At 38.1% G+C, this 19,420-nt stretch overlaps 1 protein-coding gene across 3 annotated transcripts in view; it reads left to right on the plus strand.

Annotated features, from left to right (window-relative positions):
• SEC11A (SEC11 homolog A, signal peptidase complex subunit) overlaps nt 1-19,373 on the plus strand; it is a 35,308-nt gene extending 15,935 nt beyond the window's left edge. The window contains exons 3-7 of one of the 3 annotated variants that reach the window (XM_020911269.2): nt 3,953-4,102; nt 12,569-12,688; nt 15,191-15,321; nt 18,611-18,668; nt 18,851-19,012. In XM_020911269.2, the coding sequence (XP_020766928.1) occupies nt 3,953-4,102; nt 12,569-12,688; nt 15,191-15,321; nt 18,611-18,636 (427 nt within the window). In that variant the 3' untranslated portion in view covers nt 18,637-18,668; nt 18,851-19,012. Of the gene's footprint in view, nt 1-3,952; nt 4,103-12,568; nt 12,689-13,199; nt 13,234-15,190; nt 15,322-18,610; nt 18,669-18,850 lie in introns of those variants that run through there. The other 2 variants (XM_020911270.2, XM_020911272.2) reach the window with 2 other exon arrangements.
• The last annotated feature ends 47 nt before the right edge of the window (nt 19,374-19,420 follow it).

Below are 19,420 nucleotides of genomic sequence, written 5' to 3' on the forward strand. Positions count from 1 at the left end.
AAGTGACAAATAGTACTGATTTTTCTTTCCCTATCCTTGTACTCATATTCTTAATGATTTTAAAAACTTAATTTAGTAACTCATTATTGGAGAATTAACACTTGGTTATTTAACTGAATCATTATAATTTGGTCTTATTTGAAGCTTAATTATGTAAGCTGTCTCAAGTATTTTCTGGGGGTAATAGAGTATAAATATAAAATAAATTGAATCATTAGCATTACCTAGAGTCTAGATAATAGTACATTAGTCTTAACAAGAAGAATTTGACTCTGACTGTTTACTAGGCTTTACTTCCAGCAGTAAGCGGTTGGAAGCACTGGGTCTCCAGTATCTTCCTCCTCCCTTACTAATACTCATACGCACACCCTCGATCTGTCTTTATTACTAATCAAATGCAATTGTGATTTTAGAGATCCAGTGAAATGTGGATTTTATTATCTGGGAAAGCACTTAATATATTGTTCTAGGAGTATGGAGACTTGGGTCTTTAGCTCTTTCATTGTCTAACCTACAACCTTGGGCAAGTCTCTTACAGACTGAATCATAGCTTCCTCATCTATAAAATGGAGGCTAGACCTAGATGTTCCAGGTCTAAAATTGTCCCTAAGTTCCTGGACAGGTTTGAATTCAGTGAGTGTTCAAACACTAATGGAAGGAGAAGCCACACTAATTGTCACTGTGGGGAAAAGCTGTAGAAGAGAAGGCCCAGGGAGACTTCTTTTGGAGATTCTTCTGGGATTATTTCAGATTGAGTTCCATTCAGTGGAGATGCTTAAGGACAGACTAATTACCTATAAATTGGAAATGATGGAGTGAGTAGGGGATTGTACTAAACACCTGCTCCACACTTTAGTGGTCCTGAAAATATCAGCTGGGATTTAAAAGGGATGTTTGGATAAGTTTTTTTGGTAGCTAGGTTATTCATATATTAAACTTTTCTGATTGTCACCATGGAATAAAGGAAAAAAATGAAAAGAGACCAGGTCAAGAGAGCATCTGGTCGAGACTGGTGGGAGTAGTCATTAGAGAAAAGGTAACTTACTTGATTTCATGAAACTTCAAGGAATATAATTTTTGCCTAGATCCAAATGTACCTCCAAGGACTCAGGCCACCTGAAAATCCACTTTTAAGACTTTTGTGAAACTATTGGGAATAAAGACAAATACTTATTATTTATTTTATTTACTGAAGTTTCAGGGAACATTCAAAACATTTCCGCCTTTGTGACACTGAAGTCAGTTTTATATTTATTAATATGTTTATGGTTATGCCGCATGGCCTTCGGGATCTTTATTCCCTGATGGAGGATTGAACCTAGGCCCCCTACAGTGGAAGAGTTCTAACCACGGACCTCCAGGGAATTCCCCAGTTTAATTTATATAAATTATATATGACCTCTTACAAAATTGATTGATGATGTATTATATTTAAAAGTATAGTTTGATCAGATAATAAATAGTAAGAAGTCTACTAATTATTTAATTTTTAAAAAGTTTCTTTAATAATTATTTCTTTAATAATCCTTTTCACCACATGCTTTTAATCTGTTTTGAATTGCCATCTATATCTGGATTCTTAAATCTCTTTTTTCCTCATCCAACTTTATCCCTTGAATCTACACTCTTGTTTTCATCCTATGCTAACATCTCTACCTAGATGTTGACCAGGCACTTGAAGCTCCACCAATAAAAATGAAATTCATCTCCCATTCCCAAAAACCTGTTCTTCCTCCTAGTTCTGTGACTGTCACGACCATCTGCTCAGTTGCCAGTGTTAAAAACCTAAGAGTCATTCTTGTTCCCCCTTCTGTCATAATCCAACTGACCATCAAATTTGTTGTTTTCCCTCCCTCTATTCTGCCCTTTTATTGCTGTCCTCCCTGCTGTTTTCTATTTCAGGCCCTCTTCATTTCCTGCTTGGGCTATTGTAGTGACCTTTAAAAAAAATGCTTTTATAATAAAAATTAAAAAAAACTTAATATATCTTCATTATATGAGATTTTGAAAACACAAAAAATCTAGATGAAACTAAGTCACCTCTAGTTCTGGGATATAATCACTATTAACATTTTAGTCTCTTTTTCATGTATATTATTTCTTACATAATTGAGGTAACTCTGCATGTATTCTTTTTTCAGTCTTTTCCCCTTATCCTTATTTTCCAGTGTGCATATAACACTTAATAATTGCCATGCCAAGTATTCAGTTGTAGATAACACCCTGGACAAGTGGTCTCCCAATTTACCTTCTTATCATTTCCATCTATTCATGAATTCAATAAATATTTGAATGTCTTCTGTAAACTCTGTAGCTTCTGACGTGATCTTTTTTTTTAAGTGTAAATGTGATCATTTACACTTAAAGTTCTAATGTATCTCAGAGGCAATTTAGCACAGTGAGAGTAGACTCCTTTGGTCTAATTCCCTCTTTTATAATTTTTAAAATTTTTTTTTACTAATAACTCTAGGCCAGTCTAAGCCTCAGTCTCCTTATCTATAAAGTTAGGATAATTATAGTACCTACATCATAGAATTGTTCTGAAGATTGTTTGAAATAAAGAACCACCACTTAGAATTAGCACTTTGCATATAAGTGCTCGATAAAGCTGAGTCATTCAATTAGAATAACTCAACGTTTATGTTTTATTTATATAGTTTTCAAGCAAGGTTTTATTTGAACCAAGGATGTTACTGATCTTTTAGAAAATCAACCAAAATAAAAACTTGAAAATTTCATGTCTAGAATACCTTTTATAATGTTTTCATCGAACACTTGTTTCATCTTTTGTCTGAACACCTTCCAAGAAAGGGAATTGATTGCCCCATGAGGAAGCTTAACAGAAGTTTTAAGAATAAACACTGTGCTGAAAAATCTATATTTCTAGTGAGCCCAAAAATTTGCTCATGTTTGAATCACCTGGGATCTTTGCAGAATATTGGTTTGATGCCTACTTCTCATCCTCAGACATTCTGATGTAAGTGGTTTGAGACATGACCTGGGCATGGGGATTTTTAAGTTTCTCAGATGATTCTTGTGTGCACCAGAGTTTGGGAGCCACTGCTATACTTCCTTATATATATAAAAGACCAGAGTCTTCAAACAGAAGTGTTTGAACCTTGTCATTGTTCTTGTGTTGAATTTTATTCCCTGTCTATCCATTTTTTCCTTATTAAACTTAACAGTTATTGAAAATTAGAGCTTGAGTTTCTGAAATACTGATGCACTATTTCATTATAGAAAAAAGTTTCATCAAGTAGTGCAAATATCTTAGGACCTTTGAAGGACGTGGTATAAGGTAGAATAGGTGAAAGGTAAGAAGACACTCTAGAATGTAAACACTAAGTACCATGAAATTGAATTCTTTACTCGTTTTTTGAAATTCTTAGGCAAAAATCTCTGCTTTTGTCCTTTGCTTTCTTTGTTGTTTCTCTTTTTTTAAATAAATCAATTGATAGCACAAGCATTATCTTTGTAGCTGACTGTCCTTGACTTGATGAGCTGTTTTTCCTTCTTGTTGGATTGAAACTATAAGGTCATCTTGCTCTGTATCTTTATAAATGGCAGAAGATGATCTGGTTCTCATTTGAATATTTGAATATCTTTAGTGTTTTCAGATGGAGAATAAGGGCAGGGATTATAAAGTTCATTCTTTTATATTCTGTTTTGAAATTTTAAAAGGTTAAGGAATTAGTAACATTGCCCTTTTCAAAATTTAAGCTCTTTTGAATAGTAATGGTTGAAATGGAACTAGTTAACTAAAGGAAACCTTTAGTATAACTAATTAGTATAAAGAAACCTTTTTTGGAGGACTGTACACATGTATGTTGATATATTTGTTAAGGTATTAAGTATATTCCAAAGGTGCTAACTTTTGTTGAATATCTTTAACTTTGAAAATAAATTTAATCTCAGACACTCTTTTGTTGTTATATTCTTTTTTCCCTCCCAGTGGCAGCATGGAACCTGCATTTCATAGAGGAGATCTTCTCTTTCTAACAAATCGAGTTGAAGATCCCATACGAGTGGGAGAAATTGTTGTTTTTAGGATAGAAGGAAGAGAGATTCCTATAGTTCACCGAGTCTTGAAGATTCATGAAAAGTATGTGCAAACTGTATCTTCTCTATTTTAAAATATGTTTATGTTTTAGTTTTTGCAATATTTCATTTTGATAGCCCAAAGATTTAAGAAATGGTGAGAAACTCCTAGGTCCTTCTTCCAGTCCATTTTTATGAACCTCTTTTGGTGACATTTGGAAAGCTAAATACTTACTAATTCATCTATTTCCCTGAGGGCTTTTCTGGAGGTTTTTCTTGGATCTCTTCTACGTCCCAACCAGATCAGTGACCCTATATATCATCCCAGAAAAAAACGTCACATAAAGATTGATCCCAAACAAGGATCTTATATAATGGAGGAGGTAGCCCTAATCTTTCAAAAGTAAACCTTTAAGGCAATCTCACAGACATTGTAAGAAAAAATTTATCAATTTTTTCAAAATTTCAAAGAAAACTTTTGAAATCTGAAATTATTTATTCTTGTAAATATAGACTTGGATTTTAGAATTGAAAAGAACATATGTAAGACCTTTAGAATTCACTGGGGGTGGAGGAGGGGTGTAACAATGAGCAAAAGCTGTCATGTCCCAGGTTTCAGTTTCCCTGTCTGTGACAGAAAGAAGTTCAGGAAGATGAGCTCTGGGTTCCTAGCCTGTGCCCACTGTGCGACTACGTATCCTCACCCGTCCCTTCCAAATCTGTGATGTTCCTAGTTGGAAGGGGAAGATGGAAAGAAACGGAGGAAAAGGGAGTGTCCCGGAAGACACGGGAGAGGGAGGTAAAGCGGTGGGAGTGAGACAGGTCCCCAAATAAATCCTGCCTCGTTCTTAAACCCTTCAGATGGTTTATATTCTCCAGCCGTCGCCTGTTGCTTTTTGAAGATCACTGTAAACATTCTAGCTTAGAAAAGTTCTTTCTTCATTGATGAAATAAAGATCTGACCGTTCTTCTTTTTCTATACCTCAGTATATTGAGAGATTGTACTTTTTTGAAAGTATTTTTATTTATTTGGCTACACTGGGTCTTAGTTGCAGCACGTGGGATCTAGTTCCCTGACCAGGGATGGAACCTAGACCCCCTGCATTGGAAACAGAGTCTTAGCCCCTGGACCACCAGGGAAGTCCCAAGATTATAATTTTTAAGTGGCATTCTATTAGTGACTTGGAAGGAAGGAATAACTTAGTTTTATTTATTTATTTTTTTAAGAATCATGAAGGTTTATTCAGTACAGGTAGTGTTTTCCAAATTCTCAAAGTGTATTTGTGTATTTTGTTCTCAGCACCGCCTTTTGTGAACAGATCAGGACCAACTTTACCGCAGATTTATCAGAAAAAATCAGACCATGCTTTGGGTAGAGCACAATTTGTACATTTTTATATGTGATCCTTTGAATGGAGTTTTTTATTTTAAAAAAGTTATCTTGGGTGGGAGGTTCTCGAGGGAGGGGGCATGCATATACTTATGGCTGATTCATGTTGATATATGGCAGAAACCAACACAATGTTATAAAGCAGTTATCCTCCAATTAAACATAAATAAAATTTTTTTAAAAAGAACTAAGAGAATAAAGCATGTGGAAACCCTTCTTGATTAAGCATTGAAGACAAAATCCTGAGGAAACAAATTAAAGAGCTTAGAAATGCAAAAGTCATATGAAGATTAGGGATTATCATGGAATCTATAAAGGCTGTGTTAAAATTTGTGGAAATTATATTTCAGAATTAAAGTTGAGAATTAAAAAAAAAAAAACACCAGACATGTGCATGCAGATAAGATTATATGTACTGTCATTTCAATTCAATTCAGTCGCTCAGTCGTGTCTGACTCTTTGCAACCCAATGGACTGCAGTACGCCAGGCTTCCCTGTCTATCACCAACTCCTGAAGTTTGCTCAAACTCATGTCCATGGAGTCAGTGATGCCATCCAGCCATCTCATCCTCTGTCAACCCCTTCTCCTCCTGCTTTCAATCTTCCTCAGCATCAGGGTGTTTTCCATTGAGTCACTTCTTTGCATCAGGTGGCCAGAGTATTGGGGAGTTTCAGCTTCAGCATCAGTCCTTCCAATGAATATTCAGGACTGATTTCCTTTAGGATTGGCTAGTTTGATCTCCTTGCAGTCCAAGGGACTCTCAAGAGTCTTCTCCAACACTACAGTTCAAAAGCATCATTCTTTGGCACTCAGCTTTCTTTGTAGTCCAACTCTCACATCCATACATGACTACTAGGAAAACCATCACTTTGACTAGTCAGACCTTTGTTGGCAAAGTAATGTCTCTGCTTTTTAATATGCTGTATAGGTTGGTCATAGCTTTTCTTCCAAGGAGCAAGCGTCTTTTAATTTCATGGCTGCAGTCACCATCTGCAGTGATTTTGGAGCCCCCCAAAATAAAGTCTCTCATCGTTTTCACTATTTCTTATCTGTTTGCCAGGAAGTGATGGCATGGGATGCCATGATCTTAGTTTTCTGAATGTTGAGTTTTAAGGCAACTTTTTCACTCTCCTCTTTCACTTTCGTTAAGAGGCTCTTTAGTTCTTCTTCACTTTCTGCCATAAGGGTGGTGTCATCTATGTATCTGAGGTTATTGATATTTCTCTTAGCAATCTTGATTCCAGCTTGTGCTTCGTCCAGCCTGGCATTTCACCTGATGTACTCTGCATATAAGTTAAATAAGCAGGGTGACAATATACAGTCTTAACATACTTCTTTCCCAATTTGGAACCAATCTGTTGTTCCATGTCCAGTTTTAACTGTTGCTTCTTGACCTGCATACAGATTTCTCAGAAGGCATGTCAGGTGGTCTGGTGTTCCCATCTCTTTAAGAATATTCCACAATTTGTTGTGACCTACACAGTCAAAAGCTTTGGTATAGTCGATAAAACAGAAGTAGACGTTTTTCTGAACTCTCTTGCTTTTTCGATGATCCAATGGATGTTGGCAATTTGATCTTTGTTTCCCCTGCCTTTTCTAAATCCATCATGAACATCTGGAAGTTCATGGTTCACATACTGTTGAAGCCTGGCTTGGAGAATTTTGAGCATTACTTTGCTAGCGGGTGAGATGAGTGCAATTGTGCTGTAGTTTGAACATTCTTTGGCCTTGCCTTTTTTTGGGATTGGAATGAAAGCTGTGGCAATATGTAGTGTGGCAAACAGCAAAAAAACATCTTCCTTAAATCCTTCTCTTTCCCTCACCTGTTTCTTGTCTTCCATGTATTAGGAAAGAGGAGAGAGTGAAGTTGGTTTTTTAATTTAAAAGGTGAAAGGTGGCTATTAAATGTTATCAGTTGACTAAATTCTCTTGGATAGCTCTTTGTATTAGCCTGTGAGCAATTCTTAATAACATTTTCCCCACTTATAAACTCTTTATCTTATTTTATAGCCTACTCTAATACGTATTTAGTAAGTTCAACCTATAGGTATTATAATTTGATGATATTGAATACTGGCACGTGATAAAGAGTTTAGAGGAATTTGCCATGGGGGTGACTTAGTCCTTACTCTGCATTTTTGTGATGCTCTCTTGCAACTCACTATCCACACCCCCTCACACACCTGTTTTCTTTTACCGTCCAGGATTTTTTCAAACATTCTTTCACTTACTGAGTTGTCAACTACAGGTTATTTTTCTCTGTATATATTTGCATTTTTTATAATTGGAATCTCATTTTTAATGACACTGTTTGCACTTGAATGTTTTTAGTGTTTGCAACACGTCCAATTTAGTTCTATCTGCTAATGATTGTCTAGTGAGCCAGTTTCTGCCTTAGAATCTAAGTAGGTATTAGTGTGTAGGAGCTGAAGCTATTTTTCTTCTTTCTAGTTAAACTGTTAACTCAAACTCATTTGAGTTAATTTTAAGATAGTCTTTGTCAACTGTAAATTTCTATTAATTTTAAGATTACTAGAAGCCCCATGGCTCTTTAGTATCATCATTATTATTTTTTAATTTATTTCATTTGTATGTGTATGTGCTTAGCTGCTCAGTCATGTCCAACTCTTTGCGACCCCATGGATGGCAGCCTGCCAAGCTCCTCTGTCCTTGGGGATCCTCCAGGCAAGGATACTGGAGTGAATTGCCATGCCCTCCTCCAGGGGATCTTCCCAACCAAGGAATCAAACCCAGGTCTCCCGCATTGCAGGCAGATTCTTACCATCTGAGCCACCAGAGAAGCCTGGTTCTTTAGTATTATTAAACTAATAATTGTCTAATCAAGTAATATGATGTTTATATAGACCCTGGCTTGTAAAAGTAGTATATGTTTGTTGGAGAAAATACTTAAAACCCTATAGATAGCTGCTGTTCACACCTTGGTCTATCATTTTAGACCTTGCTTAGTATTTTTCTTTTTCAATTTTTCTTTGAATAAGAGGATTTCTAGCATTCACAAAAGTAGACAAAACAGTATAATGAACTTCCATGTATCAATCACCTAGTTCCAATAAGCTATAATTAGCAGCAGTTCAGTCAGTTCTGTCACTCAGTCACGTCCGACTCTTTGCGACCCCATGAACTGCAGCACACCAGCCCTCCCTGTCCATCACCAACTCCCGGAGTTTACTCAAACTCAAGTTCATCGAGTCAGTGATGCCATCCAGCCATCTCATCCTCTGTCATCCCCTTCTCCTCATGCCCCCAATCCCTCCCAGCATCAGGGTTTTTTCCAGTGAGTCAGCTCTTCGCATCAGGTGGCCAAAGTATTGGACTTTCAGTTTCAGCCTCAGTCCTTCAATGGACACCCAGGACTGATCTGCTTTAGGATGGACTGGTTGGATCTCCTTGCAGTCCAAGGGAGTCTCAAGAGTCTTCTCCAACACCACAGTTCAGAAGCATCAATTTTTCAGCGCTCAGCTTTCTTCACAGTCCAACTCTCACATCCATACATGACCCCTGGAAAAACCATAGCCTTGACTAGACAGACCTTTGTTGGCAAAGTAATGTCTCTGCTTTTTAATATGCTGTCTAGGTTGGTCATAACTTTCCTTCCAAGGAGCAAGTGTCTTTTAATTTCATGGCTTTAGTCACCATATGCAGTGATTTTGGAGCCCCCAAAAATAAAGTCAGCCACTGTTTCCACTGTTTCCCCATCTATTTCCCATGAAGTGATTGGACCAGATACCATGATCTTAGTTTTCTGCATGTTGAGCTTTAAGCCAACTTTTTCACTCTCCTCTTTCACTTTCATCAAGAGGCTTTTTAGTTCCTCTTCACTTTCTGCCATAAGGGTGGTGTCATCTGCATATCTGAGGTTATTGATATTTCTCCCGGCAATCTTGATTCCAGCTTGTGCTTCTTCCAGTCCAGTGTTTCTCATGATGTACTCTGCATATAAGTAAAATTAGCAGGGTGACAATATACAGCCTTGACGTACTCGTTTTCTTATTTCAAACCAGTCTGTTGTTCCATGTCCAGTTTTAACTGTTGCTTCCTGACCTGCATATAGGTTTCTCAAGAGGCGGGTCAGGTGGTCTGGTGTTCCCATCTCTTTCAGAATTTTCCACAGTTTACTGTGATCCACACAGTCAAAGGCTTTGGCATAGTCAATAAAGCAGAAATAGATGTTTTTCTGGAACTCTCTTGCTTTTTCGATGATCCAGCGGATGCTGGCAATTTGATATCTGGTTCCTCTGCCTTTTCTAAAACCAGCTTGAACATCTGGAAGTTCACAGTTCACGTATTGCTGAAGCCTGGCTTGGAGAATTTTGAGCATTACTTTACTAGTGTGTGAGATGAGTGCAATTGTGCGGTAGTTTGAGCATTCTTTGGGATTGTTTCTTTGGGATTTGAATGAAAACTGACTTTTTCCAGTCCTGTGGCCACTGCTGAGTTTTCCCAATTTGCTGGCATATTGAGTGCAGCACTTTCTCACAGCATCATCTTTCAGGATTTGAAATAGCTCAACTGGAATTTCATCACCTCCACTAGCTTTGTTCGTAGTGATGCTTTCTAAGGCCCACTTAACTTCACATTCCAGGATGTCTGGCTCTAGGTGAGTGATCACACCATCGTGATTATCTGGGTCATGAAGATGTTTTTTGTACAGTTCTGTGTATTCTTGCTACCTCTTCTTAATATCTTCTGCTTCTGTTAGGTCCATACCATTTCTGTCCTTTATCAAACCCATCTTTGCATGAAATGTTCCCTTGGTATCTCTAATTTTCTTGAAGAGATCTGTTGTCTTTCCCATTCTGTTGTTTTCCTCTATTTCTTTGCATTGATCGCTGAGGAAGGCTTTCTTATCTCTCCTGGCTATTCTTTGGAACTCTGCATTCAAGTGGGAATATCTTTCTTTTTCTCCTTTGCTTTTTGCTTCTCTTCTTTTCACAGCTATTTGTGAGGCCTCCTTAAACAACCATTTTGCCTTTTTGCATTTCTTTTCCATGGGGATGGTCTTGATCACTGTCTCCTGTACAGTGTCACGAACCTCCGTCCATAGTTCATCAGGCATTCTTGTCTATCAGATCTAGTCCCTTAAATCTATTTCTCACTTCCACTGTATAGTCATAAGGGAGTTGATTTAGGTCATACCTGAATGGTCTAATGGTTTTCCCTACTTTCTTCAATTTAAGTCTGAATTTGGCAATAAGGAGTTCATGATCAGTCAGCTCCTGGTCTTGTTTTTGCTGACTGTATAGAGCTTCTCCATCTTTGGCCACAAAGAATATAATCAATCTGATTTTGGCGTTGACCATCTGGTGATGTCCATGTATAGAGTCTTCTCTTGTGTTGATGAAGCGGGTGTTTGCTATGACCTGTGCATTCTCTTGGCAAAACTCTATTAGCCTTTGCCCTGCTTCATTCTGTACTCCAAGGCCAAATTTGCCTGTTACTCCAGATATTTCTTGACTACCTACTTTTGCACTCCAGTCCACTATAATGAAAAGGACATCTTTTTTGGGTGTTAGTTCTAAAAGGTCTTGTAGGTCTTCATAGAACCCTTCAACTTCAGCTTCTTCAGCATTACTGGTTGGGGCATAGGCTTGGATTACCGTGATATTGAGTGCTTTGCCTTGGAAACGAACAGAGATCATCCTGTCATTTTTGAGATTGCATCCAAGTACTGCATTTCGGACTCTTTTTGACCATGATGGCTACCCCATTTCTTCTAAGGGATTCCTGCCCAGAGTAGTAGATATAAAGGTCATCTGAGTTAAATTCACCCATTCCAGTCCATTTTAGTTCACTGATTCCTAGAATGTCGACATTCACTCTTGCCATCTCCTGTTTGACCACTTCCAATTTGCCTTGATTCATGGACCTAACATTCCAGGTTCCTATGCAATATTGCTCTTTACAGCATCGGACCTTGCTTCTATCACCAGTCACATCCACAACTAGGTATTGTTTTGCTTTGGCTCCATCCCTTCATTCTTTCTGGAGTTATTTCTCCACTGATCTCCAGTAGCATATTGAGCACCTACCGACCTGGGGAGTTCCTCTTTCAGTATATTATCATTTTGCCCTTTCATACTGTTCATGGGGTTCTCAAGGCAAGAATACTGAAGTGGTTTGCCATTCCCTTCTCCAATGGACCACATTCTGTCAGAACTCTCCACCATGACCGTCCGTCTTGGGTGGCCCCACACGGCATGGCTTAGTTTCACTGAGTTAGACACGGCTGTGGTCCTGTGATCAGATTGGCTAGTTTTCTGTGATTATGGTTTTAGTGTGTCTGCCCTCTGATGCCCCCTCGCAACACCTACCGTCTTGCTCGGTTTTCTCTTAACTGGACGTGGGGCATCTCTTCACGGCTGCTCCAGTGTTTTGCTTTGCTCTTGGTATTTCCAGAAAGTTGGTGGTTTATGTTTGTTTTATAATTAGCATGCTTACACCTAAAAAAATGAACAAATGTTTCTTTGTATTATTAAGTTTCCAATCTTTGTTCACATTTCCAATTGTGTCTTAACTTTTATCATCAATTTGTTTGAATCCAGATTTAAAGGAGGTCCTCAGTTGCATTTGGTTAATATAGCTTTATGTCTTATTTAATCTGTAAATTCCTTCTCTAACTTTCTTTGTTTGTTGCGATTTATTGGTTAAAGAAACTGGGTCATTTTGCAGTTTCCCATTGTCTTCATTTTGCAGATTATATCCTGTAGAATAGTTTAGTGTTTTTCTTTGCTCTTGGTATTTCCAGAAAGTTGGTGGTTTGTGTTTGTTATATTATAAAAATAAAAATATAAAGAATTATTCTGTACATGCTATTTTGTAATATTTTTTACCTTAATAAAATTTGTATGCTCTTCTAATGTCATTAAATGTTTTTCTATATCATTATCCTTAATGCTTGTATGGATTTCAACTCCTGTTAGCCTTTTACCTTGTTTTCAGTTTTTTCCTGTTATAAACAACACAGCTGTGAACATCTTTTGGCTAAATAATTATTTTATATTGGGAATGATGATAAAATACCACAGTTCCATAGGAATTTTCAGTTATCATGAGCAAATTTTGTACTTTGAAATGGCATGATGGTATTCGATGACTTGAATTTCCCTTACTCTTTCAAGGCAAAATGGACATATCAAGTTTTTAACCAAAGGAGATAATAATGCGGTTGATGACCGAGGCCTCTATAAACAAGGACAACATTGGTTAGAGAAAAAAGATGTTGTGGGGAGAGCAAGGGGGTAAGTATAGAGGGGAGATTTATGACTCATTGGCTATCTCGTTTGTATTGGCTGATCATATACAATTGAATGTAATGGTCTGGTCCTGTTTTGGTCAAATCATCTGTATCTTTTGAAAACGTACGCTTCTTAAAACACATCTGTAACTTCAGGTTTATTGCTCCAGAGGGGAGAATGTGGACTGAAAATGAAAACGAACAGAATATTAGTGATGAGGATGAATTAGAGTGACAGTTTTTAAAATTCATTTGTTTAATTCATTTATGAAATGTTTTTGTGCACCTCCCATGTACTCTGATGTCTGTTCTGTGCTAGGCTCTGGGGATCCAGAGTGATATTAATCCTCCTTGTTAAAACTCATGTTTCATAAGTATTTATTGAGTCAGCAACTGAAAGTGTTCATCTAGGTTAATTTCATCACGATAATGTATTCCATACTGTTTTATTTCTAGTTGTGAAATTACTGAGGTCAAATGAAATTTTAAAGTTATATTAAGCCTGTTTATTTCAGATTTTATCAGGAGAACTGATGAGTGGAGGACAGGAATTGTAAGTTATTGGTATGAGGAAATATGGGATTATTACTACCTTCATGTTATTAATAGTATTAACAATAACTCACATGTACTAGGGCTTACTATCTGCCAGAGACTCATCCTAAGTGCTTTCTTGACACGAATTACCTCATTTTAACCTCAGAACAACCCTAATATTTCCATTCTACAGATGAGGAAACACAGATGTTGTGAGGTTGCTTATCTAAGATCACACTGATACTAAAAATGGCTGGCTGACTCCAGAACCCACTGTTTTAACCATCACCCCCAAATTGCTGGTATAACATTTGAGATGGGCAGCACTTGTTCTCACTATTTAGATGCCTGTGGTACTCCCCTCCACTGTCAGGACACCTGCTCCTAACCTAGAACAGACGCAGTGGATTCAGTGGTCCCATGAGCCAACAGTGGGACCAATGAACCGTGTTCCCGTAAAGAAATAAGTTCAAGTTGTTAAGTAAAAATTACAGTGTAAGAGATGTTCAGTTTGGAGCTAAAGACAATGGGTCAGAAAAAGCACCAACGTGTTTTGTCTTCAGCAGAGCTGGATTTTGTGTATGCCTCAAGTTCAAGGGAACTTGATTTCCTAGGATGGAGCCAAACATACTTTTGTAATTCAAATTAGATACATCAGGGCTTCAGAGAAGGCATAGTCCCCATTTCCCTCTGTTCCCAAGGTGCTGGTAGTATCAACTTCTTTGAGTCTTTTTGTTTTTCCTTTAATTGCAAATGTACAGATTCTTGTAGAAACAACAAGGAAATAACAGACATCAAAAAAGCAAAGTCCCTTCTTTCCTTTTCACTCCCTCCATAAATATTTAACTTTTTGGTTCATGTTCTTTTAATCTTTTATGTATAAAGACGCAGATCTTAATATGTAAGTGTGTATACATACATAAACACATTTTGTGTATGGGGAAAGAATGGTCATGCTGCTTATAACCTCTTTTTTATCCCCCAGTGTTACTAGTATCCACAAATCAAAAGACTTATTTCCATATCATTATTTTAATATCATCAAAGTCGTATGCTACTTCACTATGTGGAAAGACCACATTTTTATTTAGCCAACCTCCTATGTGTTGGATGCCTTCGATTGTTGTCTTTTTTTAAAATTGTGAACAATGTTAATGAGGAACATCCCTGTTACATGTCTCATTGGCTCTGCCCAGTGCTTTTTTCACAGTAAATTTTTAGAAGTGGAGTGACTTGGTGAAATAGCGTATTTTAAGGCTTTTGGCAAGTTTTGCTGTACAGTTTTATTTATACTCCTACTGGTATGACAGTGTCCCTTTATCTAGATCTTGATTGTGAGGTGTTTCATGCTGCTCTGTCTGCTCACTTTGGCCTCATTTGGGGTAAAAAATGCATCATCCCATGAAAAGGGGGAGAAATCAGGCTTTCTTTTTCTCAAGTAGCTTGGCATTCTGAAGATTTTTTTTTTTTAAATCCTTAACTGTATACAGTGTCTTTTCTAAAGTCCCAACATTGAAAGGTATAGACCCTTTTCTTGCTTTTAATACAAAAAATGTTATAGTCTGGAACTCTCTGAATTAAGTAACCTTCCCTGAAGTGTAAGCACCTGGTATGTGAGAGGCAGTAGCACAGCCTTAAGTGTACAAATTCACTTTCTGTTGGTCCTGTCACCACTTAACCCTGACACATAATGGGGCACATCGCCTCCTTTTGTGGAAATTGTGTTTATAGAACACTAAACTACATTTCAGAGTCAGACTGTACCCAAACCTTGGAATTATTATTTTTTTTTCTCAAACAGCTGCACACTGAAGCCTAAGGCACTAAATAAAAACAAGTTTAAAACATTTTTTATTGAGCTATAATTCACATATATTGGGATATAAAATTTATCATTTTAAGGTGTACAGTACAGTGGATCTTATTATATTCAGAAAGTCGTAAAACCGTCACCACTATTTAATTCCAGAACATTTCCACGCCCCAGAAAGAAAACTGGGTATTCATCTGCAGTCACTGCTTGTGCCCTGTTCCTCGCAGCCCCTGGCAGCCACTCGTCTACGTTCTGTCTCTATGGATTGCCTGTTCTGGACATGCTGTGTAAACAGAATCTTATAATATATGTTTGTTTGTTTTTAAACATGTGGTCTTTTATGTCTGGCTTCTTCTACCTAGCATAACATTTTCAAGGTTCATTCATGTTGTAGCATGTAATAAAACAATTTTAGAAAGTGAAACTAATACTGAACCTACTAAGAATAGGGGTGATTCTTTCTAACTTCAGGTATTTGAAAAACACAAGAGAAGCTGTTAGTCTCAGAAGGGTAGAAAGCAACAGGAGAAAAGGAGAAAGCCTGGCAGAATATCAGGAAATAGAAAAATATTGACAATGGTAAAAGAGAATAAAAATAAAGGAAGGAACAGAGTAAGTGAGGTTTATAAACCAGAGTAATCAGAGTTTTAAGCCAGAGTAATCAGGTTTATAGAGGAGGCTTTCAAAATGTACTTTTAACTTGAAACAGATCATTCTGGGATGGAAATAGTGATCCTTCTTAAGTCAGCTACTAGGGTCCAGACTTCCCAGGCATAGACCTCTCTTGACATCTGACAGATTATTTTCACCCAAAACATCAGCAGATGGTTCTTCTTTCTTCCTCCTGAGGCTCCTTTCATAGCAGCACCTTTGATACTGAGAACTCCTGGGAATACGTATTTACCCTATACTCTGCCTCCTAGATGTTCACTTGCCACACTGTCTGGTGTTGAAGTTGGCTTTGTGAATGGCATTTTTTTTTAAACTATCGCTTATTATATCACTTAATATATCTGAGTTCAGTAGGAAAAAAGTGCAAATGATTTGAATTTAAGATGACTGATGATAGCAGCTCTTGTCTGTCCATGGAGGGAATCAGTGGTACAAATAACAAAATTTTCATTTGACTTTGGACTGCCTGTCATATTCTGGCAGCCTTATATTTTACTTCTGTTACTCTTAAAGATCAGGTTGCTTCTATTTCACTTATGGTAAGCAAGGTAGAACCACCTTTAGGGGAAAAAAAATTTCCACGGATAACCTATAAGCAGACTGTGTAATCATTGGTTCTTTGAGCACAGATATCATTGCATGGAGGTGACACTGAAAGTCTCTACCCCTGAGAATGGCTGCTGATTGCTCATCAGGCCAGAATTGGCAGCCTGATCATTGTTTTCATGGAAGTCACAGATGCTTTTATAACTTAATCTGCATTTTACTGAAAGGCATTTGCCTTTATATTCTTAAATTAGATGATTTTCTTTCTGAAAGACTGGAAACTGTTGCTTATTTGAGATGTTATAAATGAGACAAAAGAAATAAGAGTTGTTGCACTAAAAGGAAAAAACATATGTATTAAAAATATAGAAAACCTTTATCTACCCTCCTAGAGCTTTAGCAAGGCCATTCTGTAGTGACTGTTCAGTTCTTAGAGGTCCCAGGGGTCAAAATTAAAGCATGGTCCCTAAAAGAGGAAGTTACTGTCACTACACACCTGTTCATACATCTCACTGGCTAAAGCTGTGCTTCTTGTACTTAAATGTGCAGAAGTGTCATTTGGGCCCGACCTTCCGGAGGTACACTGACTCAGTAAACCTGGGAAGATCGAGCATCACAACAAGCTGTTTAAGTGATTCTCACAACAGAGGTGTAGGTTTTAAGAAACATCAACTTACAGGAATGGGAGTTTGGGGAGGAGGAGAGATGGGTCTGGATAGTACTGCCAGAAGGGAGAAGGGTAGGATGGGGGTGGGAACAGCAAACAGGAAGTAAGAGGAGTTCTCAAAAGGAAGTAAAATGCACCCCAGACGAAACTTCCGTTTTTCAAGACTGCCTGAGCCTTTGATGGTGGAGGTGTTATATAGGAGGTCATTTATGTTTGTGCACCTTTGGTGTGTGCACAGTTGTGAGTGCCCTGAATAAAAATGTCTGAGATACTTTGAAATAGGTGAAGATAAGCCTCCCGTCTCTAGGATGGTATCACCCAGTCCACTCTGGAATCCAACAGGAGCAGAGGAAGAAAAAGAAAGTTGTACATTTCTAACAGCTGTTTCCTCCCACATAGCTCTCTCCCCTGAATTTTTATGTTGAGGAGTCTTTTGTTTTGAGGGGAGAATTGAAGTCCTGGGAGGAGATGAGATTCCCCAGGGAAAGAGAAAAGATGAGGCCAGGACATCCCAACCTTCAGTCTGGCAGTCTTTGCTGGAAGCCTACTGTGTGCCGTGTATATAACATGTTTGGCCTTGAAGATACAGTGGGGAGCATATTGCCACTGGTTTTGCCCCTGGAGAGCTTAGAGTCTAGTAGGGAAGACAGATACTGTCCAGCTAGTTAGGCAACTAATTCTGTAATTAAACTCATGATGAAGATTTCTGAGAAAATATATGAGGTGCTATGAGATTATTTAATATGTGGTTTTTACCTAGTTTGAGGGCACAAACTTTAGGGATGACAGGAAAGCAAGAACTAGTGAAAAATAAAAAAACAGGTGTTGCAGCCAAGAGGTAGTAGGTGGAGGTGGAGGAAGAGACTGGTGTGTTAATGGAACCCAAGGAGAAAGGTTTCATGGGCAGGTTTCAGGTCATCAAAAGTCAAATGCTGGAGAGATGAAAAGGAAGACGGAAGCTGAGATGGATCTTCTGCAGGCAGTGAAAGTGAAAGTTGCTTCACTCATGTCCTCCTCTTTGCAACCGCATGGACTATACAGTCCATGGAATTCTCCAGGCCAGAATACTGGAGTGAGTAGTTGTATTCTTTCCTTCATCTGGGGATCGAACCCAGGTCTCCCGCATTGCAGGCAGATTCTTTACCAACTGAGCTCCTGGGGGTTTAGACTATTCCAAAAGAAGTTTCCGGATGAAGAGAGCCCAAGTCAGATTACACATGGTTATAAAAAGGAAAGAGTGGTGAAATCTTAAGTACTATAATAGAGCTGTTACACTCACTTTTGGGACACTTAACATGAAGTACCTTGTAAAGTTCTGGCTGTGTTTGCCTAGTCTCCCCAGCTAGACTGACAGCTTTCCCAAGGTTATAACAACAAGCCCAGCCCCTGACACTGAATAAGCATGTGGCATTAGGGTCACCAACTAGAGGTCAGATACCTCAGATCTGGTACTGGTTCTGCCATGTACCTTGGACATGAGCAACTGTTTCCTCATCTCTAAAATGGTGATATTGCTAACTTCCCTATCACATGGGCTGTTGAAAGAGTCTAATAGAACAGTATATACAAGTGGACTTTGTCAGCCGAAAATCAGTATTCAATGGAAGATAGAACTGAGAATGTTCCGTAAATGATAATAGCTACTTAGAAAGTTCTGTGATGCTCAATCTCTTGTTTGTTTGTTTGTTTAGATTTGTTCCTTATATTGGGATTGTGACGATCCTCATGAATGACTATCCTAAATTTAAGGTAAGATCTGATACTTTGTGTTTCATGAGTTTTGGAAACTATTAAATGGATTACAGTTAAAAGATGAAAGGCCAGTTGGATGATTTAGTGATTTATCATGGTCCCAAAGGCCAGTTAATTAACTGAGGCTTTGTGAACTTTTCCAAGCTTCTCTGACTTGTGCTTCTGTGTTTATTTTCTAGTATGCTGTGCTCTTTTTGCTGGGTTTATTTGTGCTGGTCCATCGTGAGTAAGAAGTCTGCCTTGCTGTTCCTGGAAGATGCTGTACTTTTTGTTACTGAATGTTTGGAATAGATGCCGATCTGTGGTTGGTGGAATGGAGAACATATGTCGGCGCTTCTTGGTAGCACTGGTTTGCATTAGTTTATGTTTCCACGCCAGAGTACGTGTGGGCGGGTGTGTGTGCACCACCACGTGCACTCGAGGGGACTTTCAGTCACAGATTTTCATATGTTGTCACTGTCACACTTCGCATTTTTGTACATCAGTGAATTTTTTATATTAAAAGGTTGAGCCAAAGCCCCCAGTGTTTGTATTTTGAAGCCAAGCTTCACTTCTAAAGTGCCTACAGAATTCTGTAAATGAAAATACAGTTCTGCCCGAGTTTGAAACTGCCATTCCCCCTTCGAATGGGAATGGCGTATACTGAGGTGGTCATAGTCTTAACTTTTCAGAATTTTAAATAAAAGACTTTGCATATTGAAACCCCTTATCCCTGACTTGTGTTTGTCGGGAAAGCGTTTGAAATTTGC

Source organism: Odocoileus virginianus, chromosome 16 (assembly GCF_023699985.2).
Source record: "Odocoileus virginianus isolate 20LAN1187 ecotype Illinois chromosome 16, Ovbor_1.2, whole genome shotgun sequence".
In the NCBI taxonomy this organism is placed as follows: domain Eukaryota; kingdom Metazoa; phylum Chordata; class Mammalia; order Artiodactyla; family Cervidae; genus Odocoileus; species Odocoileus virginianus.